The sequence below is a fragment of the Carcharodon carcharias genome, chromosome 8 (genome assembly GCF_017639515.1).
Source record: "Carcharodon carcharias isolate sCarCar2 chromosome 8, sCarCar2.pri, whole genome shotgun sequence".
Lineage (NCBI taxonomy): Eukaryota > Metazoa > Chordata > Chondrichthyes > Lamniformes > Lamnidae > Carcharodon > Carcharodon carcharias.
Window position 1 is genome coordinate 54,970,919 of NC_054474.1, and position 25,146 is coordinate 54,996,064.

General features: G+C 40.6%; 1 protein-coding gene across 1 annotated transcript in view; it reads left to right on the plus strand.

Moving 5' to 3' along the window:
• The window catches only part of slc23a1 (solute carrier family 23 member 1), a 129,070-nt gene extending 104,950 nt beyond the window's left edge, over window positions 1-24,120 (plus strand). The window contains exons 12-16 of the mRNA XM_041194382.1: window positions 5,547-5,676; window positions 7,414-7,557; window positions 11,974-12,069; window positions 15,105-15,304; window positions 24,115-24,120. Coding sequence (XP_041050316.1) covers window positions 5,547-5,676; window positions 7,414-7,557; window positions 11,974-12,069; window positions 15,105-15,304; window positions 24,115-24,120 — 576 coding nt within the window. The remainder of the gene's footprint in view (window positions 1-5,546; window positions 5,677-7,413; window positions 7,558-11,973; window positions 12,070-15,104; window positions 15,305-24,114) is intronic.
• Window positions 24,121-25,146: the final 1,026 nt, after the last annotated feature.

Consider the following 25,146-nt stretch of genomic DNA (forward strand, 5'->3'; position numbering starts at 1 on the left):
ATAACTCCGACATTGTTGAACCCATAGTCAAATGTGACATTGTATGATAACAGAAGAGGAGCCGGTGAACTCAAGATTCCAGAGTGCCTTCTGCTAATTTTTTCATTCCAGGCTTAAAAGTTTGTACTGCCCTTTCAGCTAGACCATTTGATAATGGATGCCAAGGAGCTGTTTTAATTTGTCTGATTCCATTCAGATCCATAACTTTCTGAAACGCTGTGCTGATAAAGGCTGTACCATTATCAGAAACAACAATTTCAGGTAGGCCATGTATGCTGAAACAGTGACATAGCTTCTCAATAGTTGTGTTTGTTGGCGATTTGGCTTTGTATGCGTCCATCCATTTTGAACGTGCATTGACAATTAACAAGAACATGGTACCTAAGAATGGCCCTACATAATTAGAATGTAGTCTAACCCAGGGTTGACCAGGCCACTCCCACGGATGTAGGGGAGCTGTAACAGGCAACTTCTGCTGTTGCTGACACTGAAGACAGTGCTTGACCATGCTTTTAATGTCACTGTCAATGCCTAGCCACCAGACATAGCTTCACGCAAGCATTTTCACCTTTGATATGCCTGGATGGACACTATAAAGTTCTGTCAAGAATGGCTCTCTACCTCATGATGGTACGACAACTCTTGGCCCCCACAACACAATTCTGTCGTGACAGCTTAATTCAGTGTTCCTGACACAGAATGGTCTCAATTCTTCAGATGCAGGCGTGTTTGGCCATCCTTGACAATATTGGACCTCTGTTCATCCAATTTCTAATTTGTTTCACACACATGGGCGAAGAATCTGAGAAATTCAATAATAATACTAATTCTTGGGGATTGGGAGTATTTACAATACTATCTGGTAATGGGCGATGACTGCGTGTATCTGCATTTGCAATGTGTAGGCCAGGGTGGTACATAAAGGTATACTCATACCCAGATAATGTCAGAGCCCAGCATTGTACACTTGCTGATGCTATTCGCAGAATGACCTTATCCTTGCTGAATAATCCCATTAATGGCTTAAGTGTCATCCATGTAGGTACTGGTGAAACTTTTTTACACCGGATACTACTGATAATCCTTCTTTGTCTAATTGAGAATAGCCCTTCTTGACTTGGAAAAAGGTTCTCAAGACATAGCCAATGTGCCTTTCTGACCCATTTTCCATTTTATGTGATAACATGGCTCCTACACTATAAGGAGAAGCTTCACATATTTCCTTAGAAGCTCTGGGATTCCATCTGACTTTAGGTGAAATATCTCAGACCAGTTGAGTTTGACCTTCTTTAGCCAACCCTGACCTAAACAACCAGATCCCTTACCTTTCACTGTTATTACAGGCAGTTGTGCTGTCTGTCACTTGTAAGCAACTGGGACAGTGGCGATGCCCTTTACTTCAATAGATTCTCCTGCATGTGTTCTTAATTTAGTAGTTGTCCACTCCAGGTTTATTGGCTGTCTTCCTTCATTAAGGTATCTGAGTATGCGCTCTCCCACCACAGTAATTGAGGCACCAGCATCCACTTCCATTATCAGTGGCTTCTCATTCGCTTGTACTATCACGATAATAGGCTCAGTCTTCACAGCAGTCACATTGTATAAGGAGTAGATATCAGGAGCAGCAGCTTCAGCCTTTGCTGTACCTATTACTTCCATCATGTTTGTTTGCTGTTTTGCAGACTGCTTCAACTTTGTCCGGCATTGCCTAACCACGTGACCCTTCTTATGACAGTAATGACCTTCTGCCTCTTTGAAGTTACAGGTATCTGCTCCGTGGTCACCTCCACATCTATAGCAATTTTTTTCTTGAAACTGAGGAAGTGTTTCTGTTAGGCTTCTTAATGTTTCTCACTGTGGCCATTGAATCGCACTTTTATTCTGCAGGTCTGGTTTTTGCACCGTGCTCAGCGGCAGGTTCCTGCCCAACATGAAGTACGGCACCATTATCTATGTCTTGCAAAGCCTGCGAGTCTCTCTCACAGCACTTTCCATGGTGAGGGAGATTTCTAGGGCGCACTTAACCAGTATCAACCTTGGCAAGCAATTGGAGTTGAATGACATCGTTCTTGATGCTTCATACTAATCAGCCCCGCAGCATATCATTTAAAACTTCTCCGAAGTCGCAGTTTTCAGTTAACTACTTGAGGTTTGCTACATAGGGTGCGGTGGACTCTCCCAGGTCCTGCACACTTGAATTAAATTTAAAGTGTTGCATTAACATGGATGGCTACGGCTGGAAGTGAGTTTTCACTAGGCCCACTAATTCGCTATATGACTTGAAATTAGGCGCACTCGGGGCAGTCAAGTTATGAATCAAGTTATATGTTTTACTGCTGCATACGCTTAAGAAGATCACTGTTCTCCTTTCTTTGGTGGTTATTTCATTTGCTATGAAGTAAAATTAAGGCACTGAACATACCGGTTCCGATCTTCAATATTTGCATCATATGAGTCCATTGGCCCAAACAGCAGCCTGACTGGGAGTAGTTTTTAAAATTTGATTTACCCACTGTAAAAGGGCGAGGTGCAGAGCCGAAGTTGATTTTACCCTCATTGCCAAATGATGACTCTATGGAGCCGACCGGTTTCATCAAGAAGCAGTTAAACATTATTACAGGGACATTTTTAGTGCCTGCATGCTCGACCGGATCCCTCATTAGAAAAAAGCCCCACCCCCACAGATTGCCCATGCTAAGAGCTCACTGGTTGGAGCTCCCACAGTGTATCACATAACCTGTGATTGACAGGAGGGAGTGACTATACATCCAGTTACTACAATATCTGAGGGCATAATTTCACAGGTGGAATTTACTGACCCACTGCTGAAAAGAGAGTCACTGGGAAAGGGCCTCTGTTCTGGCAAGCTGCCCCACAGCCATTCAGCACTGAGGGGTATCAAGTGGCAAAGGGTGAGACTTCACTCCCATCTGGGGAGAAAGCCCCACCTCCGAGCTGTTGGCTAATCTCTGGTCCCTGTAGCACCACTGGAAGCAGCAGCCACTTCTGGGATGGCATCCAGTCCCAGCAAAGAACAGCCAGGAGCTGGATGACAGGTATGTTGGGAAGGGGGTTCTGTGGATCCAGGAGTGGAGGCCCTGTGACGGGGGGTGGAGGCTATGGTGCAGAGACAAGGGAATATTGTGGCCCCCTTGGTGGGGAGGAGGGGGTGCAGTCGAGTGGTAGGTGGGCCTCTGATCAGAAAAGGGGGCCTGTGATCCATCCATTTTCCTAGTGTAGAAAATGTTAGAAGCAAATGAGACTGAAGAGAATATTCTGCAGCAATTATCAATTTCATACAGTAAAATTAATTTTGGAAATATTTTATTTTTTAATAAAAGTCCAATTAGATGAGGGTTTGGGTTTGAATGGTGTTTTATGTGCATAAAATGCTGCGAAAAATATTCACTGAAATAGAATCCAGCCAGTGTGTCAAGTTACCTTGGCAACAATCTGGCAACTAGAACAATTTTCTCTGGTGGCAAATTGTTGAATACTTGAAACCAATTATTTATACAAAATGACTTTAGTATAAAAGTTGAACCTGCTGCATGTTCAAGCTCCTCAACATAGTGACTTCATGATGTCAGTTGAAAATTCTTACTTTTGTAAATATATTGTAATTTTTCAATTGATTACACTGTAGAAATTACTATAACTTTTTTTGTTCATTCATGGGACATAGGCCTCACTGGCTAGGCCCGCATTTATTGCCCTTGAGAAGGTGGTGGTGAGCTGCCTTCTTGAACCACTGCAGACCATGTGGTGTAGGTAGACTGACAGTGTTGCATTTCTGCAGCATGGAACAAAGTTTTGCTCATTTTATATGCGGAGTAAGAATCTCCAGTGAACATTATACAAGAGCTGAGAATAGTCTGACTACGGTAGTTACTTAAATATTGTAGTAACTCTTTAATCATGACCAACTGAAGTACCAAACAAAGTATGAAGACCCAAATAGCAAAAATTCCCTATCTATTCAAATTATATTCTGCATGCAATATTAAGATTAAAATTATGTATTCAAACCTTTTGAGATTTGATATCCCATACTTCAAAATCCCTATTTTGTTCAATTGAATAATTACAAGCCTCATGGAAACCATACATTTTATTTTTTTGTGAAGTAATGTTTGAACACGACATACAAACCAAGAGCACCACATGCACATTTCTAGAATGGATCAGTGAATAGCAGTTGGAACCCATGCCCATCCCAAGCTAAGAGCACTAAGATTAAAACATAGTAAATCTGCTATGATATAGTTGTCGTTGGATAATACATTGAATGAGGAATAAGCTTAGAATGTTTTGGTCTATATTAACTGTCTTAATCAACTGAATCACCCAGGGCATGTCTGTGCCTCTAAAGAACGGAACATCATCTAGGGGGTGATGAGGGAAGTTGATGTTTTTGCTGATAACTCATAATTTACAGTTTAGTTCATAAGCTCTATAAAATTGGACCTTCAGGGAGAAGCTAAGAATTATGTTCTTTTGAAATGTAATCATTGCGATGTAGAAAAATGCAGCAGGCAATTTGCATACAGTGTATCTCAAACAGCACAGAGGACTGACTAGTAACTTAGAAAGGTGGCACTTCTGATATTATTGCCAGTCTAGGTCCTGTGCTTGAGTCTCTGGAATGGGGTTTGAACCCATGACCAGATTAAGAACTGTAGATGCTACCACTGAGCTAAAGCTATCTATGTGCCTGATCTGAATCATTTGTGTTCCGTTAGCTGATGTGAACAAACCAAGCTAACCCATTCTACTGTATCAACTACTGGATTCCACTTAGTCACTATTTCTACTTCTGTCTACCTTATCCAGACTTAATTGTCATGCTATCAAATGTTATTTCATTTTCTTTTTAAAAAGCAAAGAATCTTACATTTAATTACTCCATCTTATGATTGAAGGATTGCTTCAGCCTGCCTCTCCAATTCCTTTTTCCTTGATTTAGAATGTCAGTTAAGACTGCACAGACAAATTGGTAAACTTATCTGACTTTGAGTTTTTCCTCAACTATACTTGAATAAAGGTTCTTTCTAAAGTTGCCATCAATATACATGCATTTGTGCACATTCATTAATCTGCAGCCAAACACAGGTAATGAATGGTTTTTCATCTGATGAGAATATTTGGCTTAGCACTACCTCTAACATTAGGCATACTACATTATCAACATTTTGTGAAGCTACTCCACATTATTGAATTTACTAGAGCTTTTCCTACAAGCTTACTGAGGTGCATTTGAACTGTTGACCCTTTAACTGCACAACCACTTCTTTCAATTCAACATTTCATTCCAATAAACTAATTATTTACATCATGGATTATTAATGTTTTTATTAGAAAACTTAAACCCAATCTAAAACGATTTATCTCAGAAATTGTTAGTGCATTAAATTGAGGTTTCCGTGCCATTAGTTGATTTTGTTTTTTTTGCAGAACTACGCCCATTCTTGCAATTAAGCTTCATAAAACAATGGTTTCAGGCTGTTGCTTTAACTTTTCTAAATAATGTTGCTCTGCTTCTTAAGGTTGGTAGCAGGCGAGTGGTCCAGTATGGAGCAGTTATTATGTTGGTCTTGGGGACAGTAGGGAAGTTTACAGCACTGTTTGCTTCACTCCCAGACCCCATTCTTGGAGGCATGTTTTGCACTTTGTTTGGTAAGTTGAAGTATCCAACTTATAACTTATAGTCTGTTTTATATGAACTGTTTTGTTATGGACAGGATTTGTGTGGACCCTTCTGGCCTGTAATCGGAATGTTTGTAAGGTGTGTGTATCCCCCTACCCTCTGATTTTTTTTTTCTTCATTTAAAAATTGGAGAAGGTTATTTATTACCAGACACTTGGCCTGGACGTTTGAATACAACATATCAAACACTCGTGTCTCACACACAAAAGTTAGATATAGATGAAGTTAGCTGTAATTATAAAAATGGAATTTATAGCTCATTCTTTATAGTGATGCAGCCTGATGTTATCTTGGTTGAGTTGATATTTTAGTTGGAAAGAAAGTCTTTTAGAAACAAAGGATTCTCATGAAGCTGTGAAACCTCTGTAGGCTGATAGCCAGGGGGTTCTCAGGTGGACTTGGAAGTTGGAACAAGTACAGTACTTTCGTGCATTAGAAAACTTTCGGCAATGATGGTTTAGCTGTTTCAGATGTTTTCCGGTGTTTCAGATGTTTCTGTTTCTCATACTCAGATATATTTTATTCAGGGTGTATTATACTGCAGTCCCTGATAGTTAACTTCAGCCACATGACTGCAGGTTTAACACTTCTGGAATCCAGATGACCACAGTTCAATATTGCTGACAATGGTCATTTACTCTTATCGCTGTCACAACTTGAACTCAAATAGTCTCATTTGTTCAATATGGCACTCTGAGCCCAACAGTCTAGAGATTTCATATTCCTCAAACATTGTTTCATCATTAACCAATGAGATGTTAAAACTTCACAGGTGATTAGGAAGTACCCTTATTCAGGTTCATGTTTTAACTAAATTTTGGCTACAGGATCAAGCACTGTCCAGTTTTTAAATGTCCATAGTCATGTTAAATTGTAGCCATGTTAATAAAGTTTGTGGCCACTTTCACAAAGTATGATCTTACAGTCTATAATGTCCAATAACTTCACGCTTGTATTGAATGTGACAATACTTTTAGGATAATTCCTTTCTCAGAGGCACATTGAGGAATCTGAGTTTTTGAAAAGCCAGAGCAACTCCATGAATTTTACAAATACATTTTATAGTGCTTTGACATTAGATGGTATACCAGGGTGAAATGTCCCACATTTTTCAGCAGATACAGGCAGTGAAATTGCATATAAGCTTCATAAGAGAGATAGCCATACAGACGAGGTCTGCTTATTTATTAATGCTGTGATACTATGTGGATGTGTAATATGTGCTACATAAAGAAGAAATTAAAATATTAAGTAATGGTTGTGCTGTTTTTAAAATGCATGGAGAGAATCAGTCTACTTGTCTGCCGTGGCTTTGGTGGAAGAAGTGATTTTTCAAAGTTTCTGATGTGTTTGTTGGAGTTATGATGGGCAATGAAAACAATCCACATGGGCCCACCCATTAAATGTCAAAAAATCCTCTTTTATCATTGGATTTATGATAAATGCAGCTAAAGATTGACTTTTTGTAGCTCTTATTTTTATAACATCTTTTGTGATAATGGCAGTTCTGGGTGATTCAATGTTAATTGATGCCATGCCATCCATTATTCTATAAATTCCTTTACAAAACAGATTTTGTGGAAGTCACTTTGTTAACTTACACTCCTTAATAGCTATAATTGTGCTATGGTTTAGATGATCTTTTTTGAAATTGTTGTTATTATCATTTTGGTTTTTAATTTAAGCTGTTGGCTTTTATTTTCCAGGAATGATCACTGCTGTTGGGCTTTCCAACCTTCAGTTTGTCGACATGAATTCTTCCCGCAATCTCTTTGTCTTGGGATTCTCCATGTTTTTTGGTTTAACACTACCAAATTACTTGGATGCAAACCCTACTGTTATTAATACAGGTAAGCTAGCTACTGGAACCTGATGAGTGTGTGTGCGTGTGAACGTGCGTGTGTCCAAAGTGCTACAGTCATAAGTAAAGGCATATGGTTCCTTAATGACCATAGAAGAAGTTGTACACTCTTAAGAACTCGCCTGCTCTTCAAAAGCTGCCATAAAGTCTTATACCTCCACCCAATATGGCAATCAAGCTTTGGCTCAATGCCTTTTTTTATCTGAAACATGACACCTATGGCAATGCAGCACTCCTTTAGTACTGCACTGATATTAAAAATGTCTAATTGTTGGGGAGATGTCTAGCACCCAGGTACTGACAAATTTCTTTGACTTCTGGTAATCTTTGAAGAGGGCTTATTTTAAAATAAAAACAAGTAATTGTAGGGTAGAAGTAACCATAGGCTACCCCTTTTTATGATCAAATAAGATTCGAGTATGCAGGTTACTTATATTTGTTGAAAATGCACCAATCATACAAGGATTCATGAAACAATTATGTTGGTTCTTTAGTTGAAGATTAAACTAGACAAAGTTCTTACTAGGAGGCTAAATATATATGTCTCGATTCTACCATCTGCTTGTGGATTGAATACAAGTTATTGGACTACATCAAATCCTGTTGAGGTGTTAGTGGTTAACAACAGTTTAAGATGTGAACCCTTAAAGGGACATATACATCACATCACAACAATAACAATACGTGACCTGAAAATGTACTGATTGTAGTAAATGTCATAGCATTCTTTAAAAGTTGCAACCGAGATACAAGCCATTCCCTGTTTAACTTAACAAGTCAATATTGGTGTTTATATAGATTTGTAAAGTAGGGAAGTTATTCTAAACCTATAGTGAACCTTGGTTAGACCATGCTGAATGCAATTCTGATTGCTATATTATGAGAATGAATATAGAGGTACTGGAGAGGGTATAGAGAAGATTTACAAGATGATACCAGAAATATATGCATATACTGATGAGGAAGAGCATAACTAGAGTCCATCAATATATGATAGTCACCAAGAAATCCAAAATGGATGTCAGGAGAAACTTCTTTACACAATGAGTAGTAAGAATGTGGAACTTACTACCAGATGGAGTGGTTGAAGTGAATAGTATAGATGCATTTAAAGCAAAATACTGCGGATGCTGGAAATCTGAAAAATAAAAACAAAAAATGCCAGACAATCTCAGCAGGTCTGGAAGATGGTTACAGTGGTAGATTTAGATGAGGGAAGATGGGAGGAGGCTCGAGTGGAGCATAAACACCAGCAACAATGGGTTGGGCCATATATCCGATGTATCTTTCCCATTGCTCCTGTGTATCCACTTTGTTCCCAGGAGCAAAACTTTTAACTTCAGAGTGGTGGGGTGAGGGGTAAAACAAACAATACATCCTGCCTTATTTTTCTTTCCATGGAAATCTATCAGTAGGTGACACTCAGTTCATCAGATTGCGGTATGGATTATGAAGAGTAGGTTATACCTAACTAATCTAGTTGTGTTTTTTTTTGAGGAGATCAGTAGATGGTGGATAGGGGAGTGTCCAGAAGGCATTTCCGCATGAGAGGTCAGCAAAAGTGGGAGTATCCTTGAGTTTAAAAAGTTGAGTGGTATAATCGGTTAATAAAAATAACGAGGGATTTGATAAGGAATTTGGAACAAGGGGACAAAATCTTGCAATAAGTGCTAGGCCATTTAGCAGTGATATTGGGAAACACACTCATACAAAGTTTAGCTGAAATCTGAATCTCTTTCACCAAAAGGATATGGATTTTTAAGGCGAGGGTCAACGAGGTTTTTGTTATGCAAAGTGCATTTAGATATGGAACAATGGCGAGTAAATGAAGTTGAGATACAGTTCAGTCAAAATCTAATTAAATGGTCAGATTGGTTCAAAGGGTTAAAAGGTCTGCTATTACCTTCACAGACATTTAAGTTTGCATGTGCTTAAGATGTGCATCTGATCAGGATTCTTATGGGGTGCCATTGTTACTCCTGTAGGCACAGAGCGGTGAGAAACAACTTCCCTTATTCTGTTAAGAGAAAAAGGTGGGAAACCAGATTGATTCAATGGTGCCATTTGCTTCCTTAAACAAAGTAGATATAACAGCTGTTCTTAACACAGTTATGTGTATAAATTATGAATGAGTCCCTGGAGCCTAGCTGCCTACAGACATAGTCTTCTGATACTAAGTAGGATAATTCTCCTCACCAGGCATTAAAGATAAAACTGCCAATAACTATATAGGGCCTGAAGCTATTAGTAAACACATTTTGGTAGCTAGCTAAGGTTCACTAACAGAGACTTAAGAAGCAGTCAACTGTACGGTCTCCTGATGGGGAAATAGTCTGTGGGGGCGAAAAATGGGGATGGAAGGGAAATAAGTTCAAACGAGAAGAAACTGAAAAACCTTATATTACAAGGGCCTTGCAAATAAATTTTTTTCTCAAATCCTTGATGTTAACATTCAGGATTTTCCAATATTCTTAATTAAAAACTGAATTATTGGAATGCTTGCATTATGTAATTCTCCTCTGTATCAATCATTTTTATATTTCTTTTATGACATTTACTTGTTAGAATAAATTTTATCATTCTTCATGTATCTTCTAAAACTTTATGGATTTGTACTTGGGAATAATTTCACAGCCTAGAGTCCTAATGATGATGTGGTCCACGAAGAACCTTAGGCATATCTCTTCATTAGAGACACCAATGGTTATATAACTTGAGTGGCACTACTCCACATCAAGCATGGGGAAAGGCAAGGAGGCATGCCTCAATGAGCTACCACAACCAGTACAGGAATTGAACCACAACATTGGCATCGTCCTGCACTGCACTTTAGTCATGTGGCCAACTGAGCTAACCAACCCCCTATGTCAGAAATAGCCACCCACTACATTTTTGCTGAGCTGACCAATTAGTGCCCAACCTCACTGTCTGATGTGAGTGCTGCTCATGCCTAGAAAGTAAGACAGACTCATAATAGAGGTACCCTCTGAAGACCAGCTTGAGAAAAATGATTTGTTTGGCTAGCAGCTGCACTTGTGGGCTGATGGCCATGGCAGATTCAGGCTTAAGGAGTTTCTAACACAGTGCTGGCCCCAACCCCACCCTCACTACCCATTGGAAGCTTACTACATCTGACTTGCTATGTTTTGGCTGTAGTGTGGGACCCGTTTGAAAAAAAAATCATTCAAGGTTCTAGCACAGCATGCAACCATTATATTAATTGGGCCCTTCTCTCTTTTCTGTGCTGCTTAATTTTAGTGCATTATCTTTAATTTATTCTTTCACAGGGTGTGGGCATCATTGGCTAAGCCAGGATTTATTGCCCATCCTTAATTGCTTTTGAGAAGGTGGTGATAAGCCACCTTCTTGAAACCCTGCAGTACATGTGGCGTAGGTACACCCACAATGATGTTAGGAAGGGAGTTCAAGGATTTTAACCGAGTGACAGTGAAGGAATGGTGATACAGGGCAGAATTCTTACCTCGATGGGTGGGTGGGCCGCACCGGCTCGGTGGCAGGTGGGCAGTCGAACGCCTCCACTGAAACGGGGCCCGCAGCCATTTTGAGTGGGCTGGCCAATTAAGGCCCACCCAGTGGCCTGCCCGACAGGAAGCGCTATGCGCTTCCTGTGCAGGGGGTGGAGGGAATCCCCATCTGTCAAAGTGCAGTCTTTTGTGCATGCGCGTGAAAGAGTGCACTGCTCCCTGAGGCAAAGTCCTGTCTCAGGGAAATTCATGAGAGGTAAGTAAACTCTAAAAATAGATAAATATTAAAATTATTAACATGTCCCCCTCATGTGACAATGTCACATGAGATGGGACTTGTTAATAATAAACACATAAAATTTATTATATATTTAAAAAATGGACATGACACTTCATCCAGCTAGTGGATGAAGTTTCATTAATAATCTGCAGCCTTAAGGTTGGCTGGGCAGAGTGTTTAATAAGGTTAATTAGCCTGTCAATGGCCTTAATTGGCCATTGACAGGTCCGCGGTTAGACAGCTGAGTTCGCTGTCTGCCCGTTTTCGTGAATATTTAAAGGGACCGGGATGATGTCGGGGGTTCCTCCAGATGTCATCCCGTGTCATTTTCCCCTTGGTGTGCAGGCCTGCCCCCAAATTGCGGTGGGGAAAATCCTGGCCATATTCCCAAGTCCAGATGGTGTGCGGCTTGGAGGGGAACTTGCAGGTGGTGTTGTTTCCATGAATCTGCTGTCCTTGCCTCCCTCCTTGGTGGTAGAGATCGTGGGTTTGTTTTCTCCTGTCAAAGGACCTTGATGAGTTGCTGCAATGCATCTTGTAGATGGTACGCACTGTGCGAGGGTGGTGGCTGGGAAGCAGATCTTTATTTATTTGAATTATGATTTTATAAGATCTGGACATGAACTTTCTTCTCTTACAGGCAGTCCAGAAATTAATCAAATTTTGACTGTGTTGTTGACAACAGAAATGTTTGTTGGGGGTTGCCTTGCTTTCATCTTGGATAATACTATTCCAGGTACAGTTATTTTCACATCTAACTGAATCCAATTTAAAATTTCAAATGTATTTGTATGAAACAAAGCTGCTGTGTTTGAGTCACCTGGTATTGCATGTTTTTGCTTTGATCCATAAGCACAATCAGGTATATAGTGTTGTAGATGGTGGTGACAAAAATGTTGGGGATGATTCCAGGATTTGGAGTTGGGATGGGGATGGGGAAGGAAATGGGATGAGAGGGAGACCACAGACAAGAACCTTTTCCGGCAGTAATTGCTTTTTGAGTCATGTTTTGTGTATTTTTTAGTTTGACTTATGTTGCATGAGCAAGAATGCTGAGCTCAGTTATTTCCTCTTCCAACCACTCATACAAATTTATTTCCCTACTCACCTTCCAATGTTGTATGTATTTTAAAGATTATCCAACTGCAGAGACTGAAAGGCAACTCATTCAAACTCTTGTTTATATGCTATTCGATAACCACTTAAGCTTTGTTTTTCAAATCTGACAATGTTTGATCCATCTGCTCTTTTTTTAATAAACAAGGTATTAAATTTGAAGGCAAGATATTCCCTCAAATGAATAAGTGGAACAGACATTTGTCCCTCTAAACCCACAACCACTAACATCTAGAAGGACAAGGGCAGCAGACACATGGGAACACCACCACCTGGAAGTTCCCCTCCAAGCCACTCACCACCCTGACTTGGAAATATATTGCCATTCCTTTACTGTCATGGTTTAAAACCCTGGAGCTCCCTCCCTAACAGCATGGGTACCTACACCACATGTACTGCAGCGGTTCAAGAAGACAGATCATCACCACCTTACGGGCAATTATGGATGGGCAATAAATGTTGGCCCACGTCCCATAAACAATGAATAAAAAATAAAGTTAAGGGTATGTTTTTTCCTTCTTTGTTAAAACGACTAGGGGATATGATTTGAATAACAAGGGAATAGGACTGAGGGTACATGCAGTAAGTACAAATGGAAATAAATAGTTTCTTGACCTGCAACCATCAAAAGATTGTACTGTGGAAGTTAGATGGTGAAGGATGAAAAATAGAGGTTGTAAGTTCAATGACTTTTTTTTATTTTGGAGGGAGGGGATGAGAGAACAAGAGACACTTGACCTAGCTCATCTAGACACCTGAAGGAAAGTTCTGCAATGTTCCTTAATAGAGTCCTGTGGGACAATGTAAATTCTATGACTGTCAGAGAAGACAATTTAAAACATAGGAAGCCATTTGGCACAGTGCAACCCATGTTGGCTCTTCAAATTGGCATACTTACTCTAATCCCATTGCTTTTTCCTTTCTCCAGATCCTTTTCAATTCTCCTTTGTCCTATCCATCACCAAGAAACTAATTTCTTGTCTGCTTCCACCCCTACGTTCACTTGTTCATGCTTTTGTCAACTTTATACATAATTTATTTTAGTGCTTTTTTTTTCAGTCTTCCCACGTTTTCCAAGCTTCAATTTGCCCAAAACACTGTGCAGAACAAAATGAAAGCAATTATATTCCAGCCCCACTTCACAGTTTGGACCTTCGATATGTTAAATTCAAACTCCTAATTCTTATCTTCAAATCTGTCCATGCTCTTCTCCTACCCTATCTCTACAATCTCCATCAATCTTTGCATCCCACACCCCCTCCAAAATTACTTCACCCTTTTGGTTCTCTGATACTGGCTTTGAAAATTTTCCTTCTTCCCTTCATCAAGCATTGATGGCAGAGCTTTCATCACCTTGACCCTATTCCCTGCAATGTGTTTCTATATCTCAACATCCTTTCATTTTCCCCTAACTTTTGAAAACCTTTTCAACCAACCTTTTGGTTATCTAACTGTTGTAGGCTACCCGAGTTGTACTGTTAATAATTGAGTTGAATTGCAGACACTTCTTAAATGGAAACGGTTAAGTTTATTTACAATATACTCATCAGCAACTCCATGTGTGCTTTCAACTCCAACTCTATCTCTATACAGTCTGCTGAGGTAGCCCACACTACTCTCCTATTGGTTACTGCAGATCATGTGATCTTTCCTAACCAGTAGTATTCTTGAAGGTACATTACACACAAAATAAAACCATAATTATTACACTATCCTAACTCTGTAGGCTCTTCATTACACAGGAAGCAGCTATTCAGCTCAATAAGTCTATTTATATTCCACTCCAATTACTCCACCTAGCCACTATTGAAAACCTTCCTAAATTTGGAAACCTCAATTACGCCTTTCCATAATATTTTTGCCAAAAGCAAAGAGCCCTATTCTGCTTAATATTTCCTGATGGATACATTCTCTCAATGTGGTAACAGGCCTTGTAAGCCTTTTCTGTGCTTTCTCCACTGCTTCAATGTTTTTGTAGTAAAGAGACCAGAACTGTGTATGGTACTCTAATGTAGTCTAAGATTTCATATAAGTTTAGCATTTATTCCTTGCTGTTGAATTTTATCCTTCTAGAAACAAACCACAGTGCTTTACTTATACTTTTTTTATGGTCTTATCAAATTGCATTTGACTTTGAATTTATGTCACTGTATTCCCTGATCTCCTTGCTCCACTACCCCTTTTAAAATCCAAACTTCCAAGGAACAACTATATTCATTAGATTTCCTAGCAAAATGAGCCATAATTTGTTGTTGAATTTTATTTTGTGTTTATTTACCCATTGTGCAAGCCTCTTTGTTTTGTATTTTGGTGCAGTTCTCATCTTATTAGCTATATCTGAATTTCTACACCCAAGTCATTCATGTTTATGATGAGCAACAGCATGGATCCTTGCAAAATACCATTTCCCACTTTCTGCTAGTCCTGGAAAGCTTAACACCTATCACCAGTTTTCTATTTGGTCTCCAGATAAGAGAGAGAATCCAGTTTGTAGAAAAATGGTAGCCTATTTCTTCTGACATGGCTTCAGGTCTCTTTCCATCACTAATTGTTATGAAATACTTTGTTTTTTTAAAAAAAATATTAGTAGCACAATGTAAATTATTTTGTATCAAATGCATTTCTAATGTTTTACAAAACTTATTTCTTAACTAGGTACAAAGGAGGAACGTGGACTTGTACAATGGAAAGAAGGGGCACTTGCAAATAGTGACACATCTGTAGATATGAAAACGTATGACTTCCCAATAGGAATGAACACACTAAAGAAAGTTCAGTGTTTACAACGGATGCCTATTTGTCCAGTTTTTATAGGGTTTTATTCGCGGAAGAAACACGATGACTTGGCTGCACATGTAAAAAAAAATGGTGACCATGTAGTTGTGTGTACCAAGGTATAATAAGCTTTGTTTCAAGGTGTGAAACTAAACACGTTTTAATATGCTGCTCTAGTATTGCATCATGACTGTGGACCGTACAGTAGTGTGACCAGCAAGATTTTTTTTAGCATAATTTACACAATTGCTTTTTCAGGGAGTAAGTTGAGAGAGTAGATAGTTTTGTATACTGTTATCTATTCTATCTAATTTTCATGTTTTTAAGTTTTGGAAAAAAAAATAAATCCACGATGAACCCTTCTGTGGTAGTATCAACACGGATAGTGGTCATTTAGAATATAGATTTTTGAACCGACAGGGCTAGATCAAATACATTTCTCATTATGCTACATTGAAGAGCAAGTGCAGATCCTTAAAGGCAGTCTTGGGACGGTGATGGGGAAGAGAGAGGGGGTGGTGGAATTAAAACTAAATACTCTGCACGTCAGATTATTTTTCTCTGTGGATGATAATATATTTAAATCCAGTCAGTTTTACTTATGGGATAATAATTGTTAGAAAGACAAAAACATTAAAGGATTGACAAGTGTACAATTCAGTTGATAAAATTTGAACATCTCCATCATCTATTGAGTGAATTATCCTACCAAGGAAATATTTTTAATGTATTGTTATAAATGTTACATGAAATTGTAAATGCCATTTTATGCAGCAATATTTTAAACAATGTTTTAATAATAGGCAGTCCTGATGCTGGAATTAATCTATTTGATCAACAAGTCTACGTTCAATGATCCACTCTAATTGTTTTTAAATGAATTATCTTGGTCACATGTACTGACATTATTTCAAATAAACTGCAAGACATTCACATTTTTGGCCCTTAAGTTGTATAAATTTCACCTGCAGAGCCTAAAAGTTTGAAAAAAGGTTGCCCTTTAAAAAATTTTTTTAAATCAATTTTACGGGATGTGGGCTTCACTGGCTGGGCCAGCATTTGTTGCCCATCCCTAGTTGCCCTTGAGAAGGTGGTGGTGAGCTGGCTTGAACTGCTGCAGCCTATGTGGTGTAGATACACCCACAGTCCTGTGAGGGAGTTCCAGGAGTTTGATCCAGCGACAGTGAAGGAACGGCGATATATTTCCAAGTCAGGATGGTGAGTGATTTGGAGGGCACCTTCAAGGTGGTAGTGTTCCCACAAATCTGCTCCCCTTGTCCTTCTAGATGGTAGCAGTTGTGAGCTTGGAAGGTGCTGCCTAAGGAGCCTTGGTGAATTTCTACAGTGCAGCTTGTGGATGGTACACACTGCTGCTACTGTGCGTTGGTGGTGGAGGGAGTGAAGGTTTGTGGAAGGGGTGCCAATCAAGTGGGCTGCTTTATCCTGGATGGTGTCCAGCTTCTAGTGTTGTTGGGGCTGCACTCACCCAGGCATATGGAGAGTATTCCATCACACTCCTCACTTCCGCCTTGTAGATGGTGGACAAGCAATGGAGTTGAGTTACTTGCTGCAGGATTCCCAGTCTCTGACCTGTTCTTGTAGCCACAGTATTCATATGGCTAGTCCAGTTCAGTTTCTGGTCAATGCTAACCCCCAGGTTTTTGATTGTGGGGGATTCATTGATGGTAATGCCATTGAATGTCAAGCGACGATGGTTAATTGCTCTCTTATTGGAGATAGACATTGCCTGGCACTTTTGTGGCATGAATGTTACTTGCTACTTATCAGCCCAAGCCTGGATATTATCCAGATCTTGCTGCATTTGGACATGGACTGCTTCAGTATCTGAGCAGTCATGAATGGTGCTGAACATTGTGCAATCATCAGCAAACTTCTCCACTTCTGACCTTATGATGGAGGGAGGTCATTGATGAAACAGCTGAAGATGATTGGGCCTAGGACACTACCCTGAGCAACTCCAACCAGTAGAGTGTTTTCCCCCTGATTCCCATTGACTTCAGTTTTGCTAGGGCACCTTGATACCCCACTCAGTCAAATGCTCTTTTGATGTCAAGGGCAGTCACTCCTGCCTCACCTCTGGATTTCAGCTTTTTTGTCCACGTTTGAATGAAGGCTGTAATAAGGTCAGGAGCTGATTGATCCTGGTGGAATCAAAACTGAGTGTCAGTAAACAGGTTATTGCTAAGCAAGTACCACTTGATAGCACTGTTGATGACCCTTTCCAACACTTTACTGAAGATCGAGAGTAGACTAATGGGAAGGTAATTGGCTGGGTTGGATTTGTCCTGCTTTTTATATTTAGGACATAGCTGGGCAATATTCCACGTTACTGGATGGATGCCAGTGTTGTAGCTGTACTGGAACAGTTTGCTAGGGGTGCAGCAAGTTCTGGAGCACAAATCTTCAGTATTATTGTCGGAATATCATCAGGGCCAATAGCTTTTGCAGTATCCAACACCTTCAGCCATTTCTTGATATCACGTGGAGTGAATCTGTGGTACTGGGGACCTCTGAAATAATGTGACCTAATTTTCACAGCAGCAGTTAGTCTAACAATTGTGTGAAGCATCAGTTCACTAAAACATTTTTAATGCCTGTATGCACGCTATTGAGGATTATTTTAAAATTAATCTTGTTAGGATTATCCACCTTTCATCATTCAATATTTACATATGCTGACATTGTACGTATTTTTTTCTCTTGAAGAACCTTTGTATAAGTGAAAGCCCTTGGCCAGAATTTCATTTTCACCAACCAGCTGGATTTTAGTTGAGTAGGGGAGCATGATATTGAAGGAACAAGTTTCCCTTCACGTTCCCGCCTGCCCCAACCATGCAGCGATCTTACGCTAGGGCAGGCAAGGCCATAGTTGAGGCCCTTTAATTGGCCAATTATTGGTCGCTCAGTGGCTATTTTCTGCCCAGCCTCAATTTCTAGGCTGGCGGGAAGATTTACCTGGCATGGGGGAAACCTGGAAAATAATGGGCCTAGATTTTGGGTTGCCCCCTCCCTTAAAGTCCAGTAGCTGCCGGACCTCCCTCACCCCTCTTTCTCCCCCGCCCCACCCACCCAGTCATTCCCCAACACCCCAATCACCCCATTTGTGCTCCCCCCCCACCCCAGGTCTTCCCTACCTTCCTTGCCCTGGGCTCCTTAAACTTATCTTATCCGCCAGGATTTAGGCTCAGGCATGTTGGTGCACTTGCCCTTCAGTCCACTGCAGCTCTTATCACTGCAGGGACTGGAGAGCTACTAGTCAATCAGATTGGCTGGCAGCTCCCTAAATTGGGACTTAACTCCCGAGTGAGGGGTGGAAGTCCTGCCTGCAGCCACAAAGCTCATTCGAGCAAGAAATGGCTGTATGGCACAGAGTTACTGGGGGTGTGGTCCCTGCCAACTCTTCGGATGGTGGGAAGTGAGACCCTGCCATCTGAAAAATTCAGGCCCTTATTTCTGTACACGTAGCTTATTATACTGGAGAACAAAATGGCTTTACTGTGCAGTTACTATAATCACATTATTCCATCATCTGCCAACATGTTTTGTGTGCACAATTTCAGGTATGCCCACCTAATGGGGGCGGTGTTACTCTTTTTTGGAATTTTAAAAAATTTCCTGCTGTTTTGATCTGTTTTGAGGATTGGCATCACTTCTTATTTTTGTAACTATATGGGTGGAATTTTACTGCCCCACCACGGTGGGAGCGAGGCTGTAAAATTTAGCGAGCTGTTCAAAGCTCCATTGACTTTGGAGGAGCTGAAGATACACTGGTGGGAGAGATGATAACATTCTGCCCTACGTCTCTCTTTGTGCTGCATCACCAAGGATACACCATCAAAAATGCAAGCAGGCTCAGCAAAATTGGCATTTTTGACAATAAAGCTAGTGTGAAATGTTTTTTCTTTGCACTACTGTTCAATCTTTTTTTCACATACTCCCCCCTTGCAGAACATTTGGGTTTAAATTGTTGCATAGACCAGGATATTTAGATTAGCAAGTGGGGGGGGCGGGACCCGCTCGCCGATGTGTAAAATGACACGGGATGATGTCGGGCGGAACTCCCAACATCACCCCGCATCATTTCAATTTTCAGGTCAGCGGGGGCGCAACTGAATCAGTTGTGCGCCTGCTGACCTGTCAATGGCCTATTGAGGCCATTGAGAAACTCATTCAAGTAATTAATGGACCTGCCCATCCAGCCTTAAGGTTGGTGGGCAGGCCGGGAGCCCTGGCGGGCTTCAGAAAAAGCATGAAACCTTATCCATGGGCGAGATGAGGTTTCATGAGGGTTCTTAAAAATTTAATAAAAGTTTGATTAAAAGTGATGGAAATGTTCCAACTCGCAACAGTATCACATGAGATAGGTCAGGGAAATTTTATTTCTGTATATTCACCATTTTTAAATTTGGTATCGATCTCTCTGAGGCAGCACAGCCTCAGGGAGATGAGTGCACTCTTTCACGCACATGTGTGAAAGAACGCACTCTCAGCTGAAGGAATCCCTCTGCCCCCCACCTCCCCCCCCCACCGGCACCTGCACAGGGAGTGCATAGCACTTCCTGGCGGATGTCATGCTGGGTGGGCCTTAAATGGCCGGCCCACGTAAAATGGCAGCGCCCCCCCAATTGGAGGCGCGCTCGCTCCTGCACTTCCCTCCCCGATGGGGGATAGTTTTTCCCATAGTCTCTATAAGCTGAGTGGACTAAGGGTTGCAAGGAAAAAAATAGTTTTGAAATCTTTAATGGCCTCTTTTCACCATTTTACTCAACCCCTGAAATGGAAGGTGAATTTGTAAAACATCTTGATCCAAGAAAAGCATTTTCAATTTTGTCATATTTTTAATGTCAAGGTTATAAAGGAATGCAGAAAATAGAGCCTGAAATGTGTTAAATAACTTACTACCTCCCTTTCTTGTGTTCCATATTTAAAAAACATATAATTTAACTTGATTAGGACGACTGATAGAAAGAGGAGTAGCCCTTGGACCTATTCCACCATTCACTTGGGTCATAACTGATTTGTAACCTAACTCCAAATGTGTTTGGTCTTTGAGCCATGTTCTTCAAGATCTGCAATTTAAAATTAACACTTGAACTAGCATTAATTGCTGTTTTCAGAAGAGGGTCTCATTGAGTGTAGAGTTATTTCCTAATTTCACTCAAAAGTTCTTGTTCTAATTTATAGATTGTTCCTTCTAGTCCTAGTCTCCACCGCGCCCCCCCCCCCAGCCAGCAGAAATAGGTCCTCTCTATCGATTATCTCTGTTGTCTTAATATCTTGGCAACTTTAATTAACTTACCCCTTAACCTTCTAAATTCCAGGGAATACAATCCTACTTAGTAATTTCTCCAGGTAACTTAATCTTTAGAATCCTGGTACCATTATGATAAAACTAGGCTGTGCTCCCTCCAAGATCAATATACCCCTCCCAAGGTGTAATGTCCAACTGCAGACAGTACTCCAGGGTGTAGCCTAACCAGGGCTTTGTGTAGCTGAAGTATGACTTATACCCTTATTGCTGATGAAATTGATATTTTAATATGACCAGCATATATTTGAAAGGATATTATTTCAGAGCTGGAGAAGATTTTGAGTGCAAGGCAGCAACCCATCTTAAACAATCTATTGTTTATACTTGGAAGTGCAGGTCAAAACTGAATATTAGATGAGCATCAGAGGAGTGATCTTCCAGTCAGGGTCAGGGACCACAAGTCATGCCATGTCCTGACTTCCCGATTCTGACCCTGTCACATCCTTCCACTTCCACAGTTTTTTCATCCAGGCGAGACCTGGGCAGGCAGACACGAGATAGCAATGGAGGCATATGGCTGGCAAGACAGGCTGGTTACAAGGGTCCTTAGCCCTCTTCCATCATTCCCTCACACCTCCACCCATCCTCCATGTCTCCTTTTATGCCACATGGCTCTTCCAAATAAACAGGCCCAATTATTACAATTTCAAAAGTGCCAATCAAGCAAAACCAGCACTCCCCTTCAAGTAGTGTCAACAATACCCACAGGCCTTACTCCATCAATGTCTTGGGTCTCAACCAAGCATTCATAATGAGTCCATCTGGCAATTGTATGTACAGAAGCACTTTCAACAAATAACCAGCCATCTGTTTTTCCAGATGGCCTCATTATGACAACTTGGCCGAACTCCAAAAGTTAAAATGGACTCAGCTTAGACGAGGCCTATTTACACAGCTTGAAGAGAGTGCTAGCTTTATTTGATTGACTCTGAGGCTGGAATAAGCTTTTCCTCCTTTGTGTGTTTCAATGCCTGTTTGCTTATTTGGACTAGACTAAGAGGTGTAAAGAAGATTAACACTTTATTCATTGGCACTATGAGTGACTGTGTTTGATTACTACCTTTAATGAGGTTGTAAGGGCACAGTAGTGCAATGATAGAGCCCCTACTCTGGGCCAAAAGTTCTGGGTTCAAGTCCCACTTCAGGACTTGATGGCCATGGAAGATGCATTCATAACGTAGCCAAACAGGTTGATTATCAGCCTGTAAATTCTTCCAATATGCTTGATGATAGAGGATAATGGCATGAGAATTTCCTGGTCAGCCATACTGCAGAAGGCAATGGCAAACCACTGTAGCACTTTGGGCCGTGATTATGTACGGCAATCCAATGGAAGTCTATGGTCGCCAATGCCCTCTTAGGCCATGGTACCTGAAGGAGGAGGATTGAAGTTGTAAGATGAGCAGTTTTCCTCAAAGAAGATTTTCAAAGCCTCTTGGCTTATTGTGTCAATTTCAGGAGCATTTCAAAGACATGCCATACTTACTAATGGCTTATTTGTTCTGTACATAGTCCACACTGGAAGAGTGCATATGGAGGATGCACAGGGGACATGGAATGGGTATAGGGATAATGGAAGGGGCATTGGGATGGAGGGGCATGGGCCACCATGGATGTGAGAGGGCATTGGCAACATCTTTTAAACTGTTGAAATGTTCCCGATGACTTAGCAGACTTCCACAAAATTTGTGACTTATTTGGTGGGGTTCCCACAGGCTTCCAAATTCCTCCTGTCACGATGAAATTAGAGAAGGGGATGACATTAAAATCTCCCCTAGACTGTTATAATGGTGACCCTGACATCACAGGGCATGTGTGCAGGCATGTTTCCTGACGAGAGGAAGATGACATGGGTCGTGAATGGAGAGGTAAGCTTGAAATTCTGGTCAAGTAGGCCTCATTTTACCATTCAATTCTGGGCAGCTGCAGGAGGGTAAAATCTATCCCCAGGTGTTGAAATTAAAAAATATTGATTGAATTGTTATAATGAGGTCTGTCTTTTTTGGAAACTCCTTTATTTTCAGACTTTCCATTAAAAAGGTTTTTTTTAATCGATAATAGTAATTGTAAGACAGGCCTTTTAATTCAGTGGATCATTGCAATGCTCTTGTAACCCTCGGACTTGGACGAGCTAATAAGAAAAATGATTAGTAGCACACAGTATTGTCTCATTTGATGTATACCATTCTTAAATAAGTTAAATCATTGATTTTGGTCTCAATTTCATTTAAAGATTTCTATGCTGATGGGTTATTTCTCAATCAAATTAATGCTCCTCATAAACACTTATTTAAAATATCACTCAATAAATTATGGTTCTACAACAGCACTCTATCTTATTTCCACTTGGCAGCCAGGATTCTGAGCTGAGAAATGCTTGCCTGCTTAGTCCAAAGGCCAAGCAGGATTCACAGACTGAGGACTGGTGACTGAAGATCCTGACAGTGAAATGGAGGAGGTCCTCTAGGCCTTGTTGGCTGGCCTCAAAATGATTGCCTGTACTGGGTGTTGTCATGAACCTTTCACGAGTCTAGCTACCATGTCTGATAGCTTTTGGGGCAGTGGGATTGCATGCCAACAATCTTTCACACACAAACAGATTTTTAAAAAAAATCATTCATGGGATGTGGGTGTCACTGGCTAGGCCAGTATTTATTGCCCATCCTTAACTGTCCTTGTTCAGAGGGCATTTAAGAGTTAGCCACATCATTGTGGGTCTGGAGTCACATGTAGGCCAGGCCAATAACAGCAGATTTCCTTCCCTAAAGGACATTAGTGAACCACATGTGGTTTTTTTGCAACAATCAACAATGGCTTCATGGTCATCATTAGGCTTTTAATTGCAGATTTTTATTGGACTCAAGTTCCACCATCTGCCATGGTGAGATTCAAACCCGGGTACCCAGAGCACAACCCTAGGTCTCTGGCTTAGTATTCCAGCAACGATACCACCACATCATTGTCTCTTCCCTAAGTTCCTGCAACACATCTTGTAGATGGTACGCACTGTGCATCGGTGGTGGAAGGGAATCCTAACTTTATTTGAGTTACGATTTTGAAAGGTTTGGACATGAATTTTCTTCACTTATAGGCAGTCCAGAAATTAACCAAATTTTGACTGTGTTGTTGACAACAGAAATGTTTGTTGGAGACAAACAAGACATACCACGATGACATTGCCTTCCCTTAATCGATTCCGTTAATCCCTTAATCGATAACCTATTATGACCTTATCCATGCTCTTTATTTAACCTGTTTATACATGTATGCAACCTGGCTTCTTTATACTAATGCAAGATTTTGGATTAGATGTTAAGCCAACCCACATTGTTGTGACATAAAAAGATTTGCATAGATTAAAAATATTGTTAAAATATTTCAAATTTTAAGAATTGAAACCTGTTTTTCTTTTCTAAATTTTCATGCTTAGCTTTTTGAATCGGCCTCTGTATTTATCTATTTGACATATGAGCATATTATTTTCTTGCTATATTCTAACAAAAGTTTTTTGAATTGGTTGTACTGATTTCCTTTTGAACTGTTTTTGCTATCTTTCAGGTTTAACTGGGCTTTCTGGGGATCTTTGCAACGCCACACAGATGCCCCAGATGTTGCCCCACGCCACCCACGTGCACGCCACACACATGCCACATACCCCACACATGTCACAGACTCCACACATGTCACATACCCCACACATGTCAAATGATCCTCTGTACAAAACGGAATCTGAAGCCTAGTAAAATTACAGAAATGATTCCATCTGAAAAACAGGGCCAATAGCATAATTAGAAAGAGGGCTTCATTATAAACTTTGGAGAACATGAAATCATTTATTTTCCCCCACCGAAGTGATTGAGGTGGATAAGCAGGCCATAGCTTACCTGGTGACAGCTACTCTGATTCCTACCAAGTGCCAATTCTGCCTCTACTCAACCAATTCCAGAAGCATAACAATCTGACTCGCAATTGGTGTTCACCACATGGCTTAGTTCACAGTGAACTTTAACTTACTATTGAAAAATTGAACCATTTATTTTAGCTCCACAGAGCTAATGAGAACATGTAAAGTTAGATTAGGCTGTTCAACAAAGAAGTTAACTCTTTCTCTCTCCACAGATGCTGCCAGGCCTGCTGAGCTTTACCAGCATTTTCTGTTTTTATTTCAGATTTCCAGCATCCACAGTATTTTGCTTTTATATTATTATTAAAGTAATTAGCTTCTTGAATATCCTTTATTTTCAGGCAGACTTCTAATGTTAGCTGGTGGTATTTTACCCATGACTATGGCGGGATCATCAGTCGGCCATGAGAACGGGTTAGAGGCAAATGGCGCCATAACCTTGTGCTGCCAGCCATTGTGTGAGTTCAGCACCATGATCCCAAATCCAACCTCAAGCGATTGTTAAAGAGGCTGGGTTCAGGTCGAAAGGCTATCCATCCAGAAGCAGAGGGTAGCCGACTAAGGACAATTAAGGCTGTTTCCCATGCAAACTGGGCTTTGCATATTGGGCTAAAATATGGCCAGTGCATCAAGGTGGCTTCACAGTAGGTAAGGGGGTTGGGGGGAGGTGCTGCGATTAATCCTGT